The 6,512-nt window shown below is 49.2% G+C and overlaps 1 protein-coding gene across 2 annotated transcripts in view; it reads right to left on the reverse strand.

Moving 5' to 3' along the window:
* Positions 1-6,512, reverse strand: part of LOC310856383 (ataxin-1-like) — a 38,036-nt gene that overhangs the window by 15,062 nt on the left and 16,462 nt on the right. The window contains exons 2-4 of one of the 2 annotated variants that reach the window (XM_083761786.1): positions 3,170-3,328; positions 2,692-2,831; positions 19-1,930 (exon numbers count right to left, since the gene is read on the reverse strand). In XM_083761786.1, coding sequence (XP_083617912.1) covers positions 19-1,905 — 1,887 coding nt within the window. In that variant the 5' untranslated portion in view covers positions 1,906-1,930; positions 2,692-2,831; positions 3,170-3,328. Of the gene's footprint in view, positions 1-18; positions 1,931-2,691; positions 2,839-3,169; positions 3,329-6,512 lie in introns of both variants that reach the window. The other variant, XM_083761785.1, reaches the window with a different exon arrangement.

Raw genomic sequence — 6,512 nt, forward strand, 5'->3', positions numbered from 1 at the left:
TGACGTAGATCCTCTTACCTGAGCTTTGAGCTCGCCTACAGCAAACTGTATGACCACAGCGTTGGGCGTCTGCCCGCTGTCGATCCTCTCCACGGTGCTGGAGTCAATCTTCAGCTCGCTGCTGATCTCAGCGCTCTGGATGAAGTCCTCCGTCTTCAGGTCCTCCACGCGCTTCAGCTCCCCGTCCGCCAGCTGGATGATGGAGCCGCGCATGAAGAACGGAGGGAGGGCCACGGGGGACGAGGTGGAATTGGAGGAATTGCCGGCGACGGAGGACGAGAGAGAGGCCGAGGGCTGAGCGGAGCCGGCGGCAGCCAGGGGAGGGGGGGCAGCGGCGTGGGACGGATGCCGCGTCGTCGGCAAGTCGGAGGAGGACAGGGCGAGTGGCGGGGCGTGAGCCTGCGCGGCGGCCACATGAGGCTGCGGGGGGAGCTCGGAGCCCAGGACCTCACACTTGGACAGGGCCGTGGCCAGGTAGGCGTGGGGCATGGCGGTGGAGATATGCTGGGCGGCGGGGCTGGCTGCCAGGCGGCCGACCGCACGGCTGAGTTCCCCTTCCGGGCCGTGGCCGTGGCTGTGGGCCGCCGTGTGGTTGACGGTGGAGGTGCCGCTGACCGGTATGAGCAGGGACTGCCCGCTGGGGATGACCAGGTGCTGGGGCAGCGTGGCGTGGTAGCTGACAGCGTGCTGGTGGTGTCCCGTGCTGGTGATGTAGCCGATGATGGGCGGCTGGGTGGAGGAGTACAGGCTGACAGGCAGGTCCTCTGGGTGGGTCTGGATGACAGCGTGCGGGCCGGGGGGCTTCAGCGCCTCGCCAGAGGAGAGGGAGAACGACGAGGCCCTGGACACCACCGGCTTGCCCAGGCAGATGCCGCCCTTCTCGGTCTGCAGCAGGGAGATCTTGTTGTGGCCTGGCCCATGGGGGGGCTCCAGTTCATGGCCGCTGTTGGGCTGAGCCAGCAGCACCAAGGACGTGGTCTGGATCCCAGAGGGGTTCTGGCCGGCGTACTCCGCCGGCAGAAGGATGTGCCGGGCCTCGTAGCTCTGCACCTGCTGCTGACCTGAAGCTTTGCACTGTTTGACCAGCTCCACCTCCCCGTTCAGCAGCGCCTTGCCGGAGCCCTCCGCCTTCTTGCCCACCAGGCTGTCCGCATACTGCACCACCAGCTGGGAGGGAGCGAGCGTGAGGGTGTGGGGAAGGATGGTGGTGGGATGATGGGTGTGGAGCTGCAGCTGGGGGAGGTGAGCCGTGGGGGAGCTGACCGTCAGAGGGGTGCTGCCGTCCAGGTGGATGTACTGGTGGTTGGTGCTGGTGACCTGGGTGGAGGAGGTGGACATGGAGACGGCAGCCAGGTCCGCGGGGGACAAGCCTATCTGGAACTGCTGCTGCTGTTGTTGCTCCACCTTGGAGGCCGAGGAGACGAAGGTGGCGGTGTAGCCGTCACCAGAGCTGTTGGGGACGGAGGCGGGGATGATGTGGGAGGAGATGTAGCCGGTGTACGGCCCGGAGCTGATGAACTGAACGTTTGGAGCCAACTGCGCATACTGGATGGTCCCGGCCTGCTGCGGGTAGACCGCCGGGAGAGACGCCAGGGGCAACACAGCGGACGAATGGACAACAGGCGAGGGCTGGGCGACAGATGAAGAGGAGAGCGAGGAAGTGCAGGAGGAATAGTAGGGGGCCGGGACGGGACACCGGAGGATCTCGGCGTCCCTGGACCTGCAGCGTTCGCTGGCGACGCTGGCCAGCCAGGCCAGGTTCTCTGTGTGGGGGCTGTCGTTAGCCACCACCACTGATGCTGCCGGTGACGCAGCAGCCACCACCAGCGGCTTCTGCTCCAGAGCCAGGATCTCTCGCTTCTTCGGGGGCAGGCAGCCATTACTCCGTTCCTGGTTGGACTTCATGCTGCTGGTGTGAGTTATCAGTATCCTGGTGGAAGAAGCACTTGGATTAGTTTTTGTGTAAATGTAGAAATACTATAATGATAAAAACACTTAATAAAGTCCGGCCTGTATTCAATGATTTACTTGATTAAAGTGCAAAAGAACTGGCATCAACATGGACTTCAAATACCACAGTAAAAATACTCATTATTGTCCCATTTCACATTTTTCCCCCTTTTTTCCCCTAAATGTTACACTTTTTCAGATTGCAGATCTACAAGATCACAAAACATTGCATTGCGACGAAATGTGAGCATGTAGATCAGCTATTGTTTGTGCAACAAAAGAAGGAAAAGGGTAAAAATGGGTGAAATTCCTTTCACTGTCTTCTGATTCACTGTCTTTTGATGATGTGTCCTAAGTGTTTTCCTACATGTAATTTGGTTCACTGTGTAGCCCCTTAATCTAGTAAAAGGCAAATTCTATTTTATTGTATTTATTTCATTCATTTATCCTTTACTACCTGTTTATTTTATTTTATTGTTGTTGTTTTTTTTGTTGTTGTTTTGTTTTGTGATGGAACCGGGGAGGGTGGGGTATATGTGGGGTTGTTTGTCTACAACAACTGAAAATCTTATAAATAAAGTTATTAAAAAAGAAAAAAAGAAAATGGGTGAAATTAAAGTTAATGTATGTTTTATATTAACAATCTAAACTGGCAAATAATAAAATAAGAGTAGGCTAAAAGGTACAAGAAAAAAGTAACTCAGTTATACTTAAGTACAGTACTTGGGTAAATGTACTTACTTTCCACCACTGCTAATAGTTTGTCTCTCGTGCCTCTTAATGTGCGTGGGTGTCTCTCTCTCTTTCTCTCTTTCTCAGGGGGGGGTGGTGTTAGAGGGGGCCTTGGAGTACTTCTGTGTGGATAGAGGTCCAGTGGGCACCTAAACCCTGTGGGGACCACAACGATTGGCAATTATTCGACTAAATGTAAAAAATAAATAAAGAATAAATCTATGGTTTTGAAAATGGTCAGAAATAATGTAAAGTGTACACTATTGTACGGTACTTCATTATTGGACCTAAATTTACCCATCTCGTTTATCACTGGCGAGCGGTTTTGTAGCAATTTGTAGCATTTGTAGAAATATCGGGCCTTAAATGTAACGAAAAAACACGGGCAGAGGTTTCTGCCCGAACAACAGCAACGATATAAAATATAAAATAAACAAATATTTAAGAAAACAAGTTGGGTGCCCAGCGTTCCCAGTGTTCCGGTCACCTTCTGTGCTCACAGGCGGTGGATGAGCCCAGGTCTCAGGTCAGAGGAGTTGGAGGAGTCACTGCGACCCTCAGAAGGAGCTCCATGGACTTCATGGGGAATCATGACTGATCTGGAGTCAGTACCACTTCTTCACTCGGGGTGTCGGCTGGCGCACATCTGCAGGGCAGAAAAAAACCACACGTCATCATTCAGCGCAGAGCAAATGTTATAGTTAACTCTTATCATATCATCGATGGTGCCGGGCAGAAACCTATTATCTCCATATTCATAACTGTTTGTGTTTTTGTCATAAATGAACGCGGCCCCTACATGAACCACACTACAGCGTAACACTACAGCATCAAAGGTAGCACATCCACTAGCTTCGAGCTTTTAAGTTCTGCTACTTTTGCTATATTTACATTTGAACAGTTTTTTTTGGTCATATGGATATTTCCACCCGACAGAGACGATATATCTGCCCAGATATCACGTGGGACCATGATTAACCACTTGAACCCCAGCAGTAGCGGATGTACTGTACAATGTGTTGCAGCATGTTGTGAACTTGGAGATCGGCTATTTTTGGCGAAGAGATTTGGTGTAGAAAGTGTATGGAAAAAAGCATAAGTAGAATTGCAACTCATGTCCTCTTCACTAAAAGACTAGAGGTTAAGATATAATCATTTACTCGTGTATGACTCAGCTTCCCAAATAATTGAATCACTCTTAAAATGTGGAACCACTTAAACCAATTTCATACTTTCACCTATTTTCTAAAATAGCGACATTAGCCAATCTACAAAGTCACTGTGGGCTATTTTTGAAAATGTTTGGTAACACCTGTTCTGACATTCCATACTGTATGTTGATCTGACCTCATCAAACCCTGTACAGTCAAGAGAATGTCCCCGCTACCACCCTTAGATTTCTATATACTGTATGGAGCACCTGTTCTGACATTCCATACTGTATGTTGATCTGACCTCATCAAACCCTGTACACTCAAGACCCAGATCTTATATGGGAAGTACAGAATTCATTCCATGTTGATCTGACCCCCCATGCCCAAGCGCCACTACTCTAAACCAGTCTAGTTCCCAAATCCGGGCCATAAGCCATAAGGCCCCTACAGTAGCTGGTAGTGGTACTGCTGGTTTTCAATCCTACCAGAACGATATTGATTGACTGATTGAATACTTTATTAACAGCTTGCCAAAAAAGCTCAGAAAGTACTGTTTAATACAAATACAATTCTAAAAAGGATTGTAGGTGATAGACTGCAGCAAAAATGCTTAATGTAGGAAGATAGCCCGACTAACGCTTCACCACTATGTGCAAAATGGTACACAAAATGGTGTCCTAAGTGGGCACCGTCTGACGGCAGATCTCGCGAATGTCCTGTGTTTACTGGTGCTATAGATCGTGCAAGAGTCTGTTGCTGGGACAGAGAAAGGTTTATTACAAAGTAGATTTTCTCCTGATTTGTCTCTGTGAAAAATGCCATTTTACTGCCAGAATCTTCGAGAAGATTGTGTGGCTGGATTGGGTTGTGGTGACGATTGTGTGAACATCAGGCTAAACTCGCTCAGAAGCTGTGTTCAGGTTCACTCAACCATTGGCATGAATAGACTCCAACCTACTTCCGGTCTCCTAAAGAAGAAAAGGGAAGTGAAAGCCAGATAGGATGTCTTTCTTTTTTACTTTGTCATCGGTTCCCTTTTCCAGAAGGTGACATAAACATCTCCTTTTTCGCGTTAGTTTCTTTAAACTTTCTCATAGCTTAATGTGATTGGCACAGCATACGTACTGTATATACGCATATAAAGTAGGAAGGTGTCGTCATGTTTCAAATCTGGAAAAGAGACAGTTATGAGTCTTTTATTGTAATCACCTGGTTTGCTTTTCAGTCTATACATGGTCTTTTTGGACTTAGATAGAAAACCAGCAAAACTAGAGGTTCTATGTGAATGGGGTTGGAAACCACTCAGTGCTCGCTGTTGTCTCTGTTTCCTTACTAGGCGTATACTGTCTCAATAATAGAAAGAAATGCGATTCAACACACAAGATAAAAGATGTTACATTAGTTACTGATGACATGCTCATAGGCCTATCCCTGGCCCTGACTTATTCCAAACTGCTGCTTAACCCTGAAGGTGTAGTTCAGGGCTTGGCCACTTGGTGGCAGCCAATGTTACTGGAATCTGGTGAACACAGCAAGGTCATTCCACACACACATGCATGTTCGAATCCTCCAAGAACAAGTACTACTGGAGTTTCCCCATCTGGGACCTGGCTCTGGCTGGCATATAGCGTGACACCAACACGACGACGGTAAACAATCTACAAAGGAAGTAGGCTACGCCGCCGCCGTGCGTCTGTCTCAGCATTTCCATAAAGTGGCAAGAACTAGTTTACATTCAAAACAAGACTGGGCTGTTGGACCATCTGTGTATAAATATGTGAGAGCATATATGCGTATGTGCGTGTGTGTGCGTGTGTGTGTGTGTGTGTGTGTGTGTGTGTGTGTGTGTGTGTGTGTGTGTGTGTGTGTGTGTGTGTGCGTGCGTGCTTGTGTGCGTGCGTGCGTGCATGCGTGCGTGCGTGCGTGTGTGTGTGTGTGTCACATGTGCTTGTGTGTACTTGTGAGGGCCAAATGTCCCCACAAGTATAGTGTGAGAAACATTTTCCTGGTCCTCACAAGGTTAGTTATTTAGTTAGTATTTAGTACAATTAGTAAAACATTCAGGTTGGGATTATGCATTTAGAGGTCAGGTTTGGGCAGAATGGGCAGAACACAGCCATCAAACACAAATGTAATTGGTCAAACCATGTGACTCCCATTGGAAATGCACTGTGGCGGCCATTAAACACAGACAGAACACAGAAAATGTGTGTATGAGGCCTCAGGGTTACACACCCGTACTGGGCCATTTGGAACCCACTCAGGGACACTTTGAGACCCCCTGGTGTGGCAGAGTGTTTCCAGTGAGCCAACAACAACATGCACAATAGGAGCACCCTGATTCTGTTTGACCAGAATGGAACAGGGCCTTACATCAGTATAATCGGTAACACCCGTGAAGGAAGTCGGAAGAGGCCCGGAAGTAGGAAGAGTTTTAACCCGTCCACGGGTTAGTTGTAACCAGCTGCACATGTCGGGAGCGGCGGTGTTGTCGGACTGATGCCTGCCGGACTGTTAGTATGTCTAACAAATGTATGCACCCCCCGGGGGGAAGGGTGCTCACTGTTCACTGTGTGTGTGGGGTCCTTGAGGGAGTTTGGAACCAAATGGACCCTTATGGGTCTGTAACACTGAGAGTGCACAAATGGAATGAAATGGACGGGTCCATGTGATTCC

The sequence above is a fragment of the Protomyctophum parallelum genome, assembly GCF_964188405.1.
Source record: "Protomyctophum parallelum genome assembly, chromosome: 3".
Lineage (NCBI taxonomy): Eukaryota > Metazoa > Chordata > Actinopteri > Myctophiformes > Myctophidae > Protomyctophum > Protomyctophum parallelum.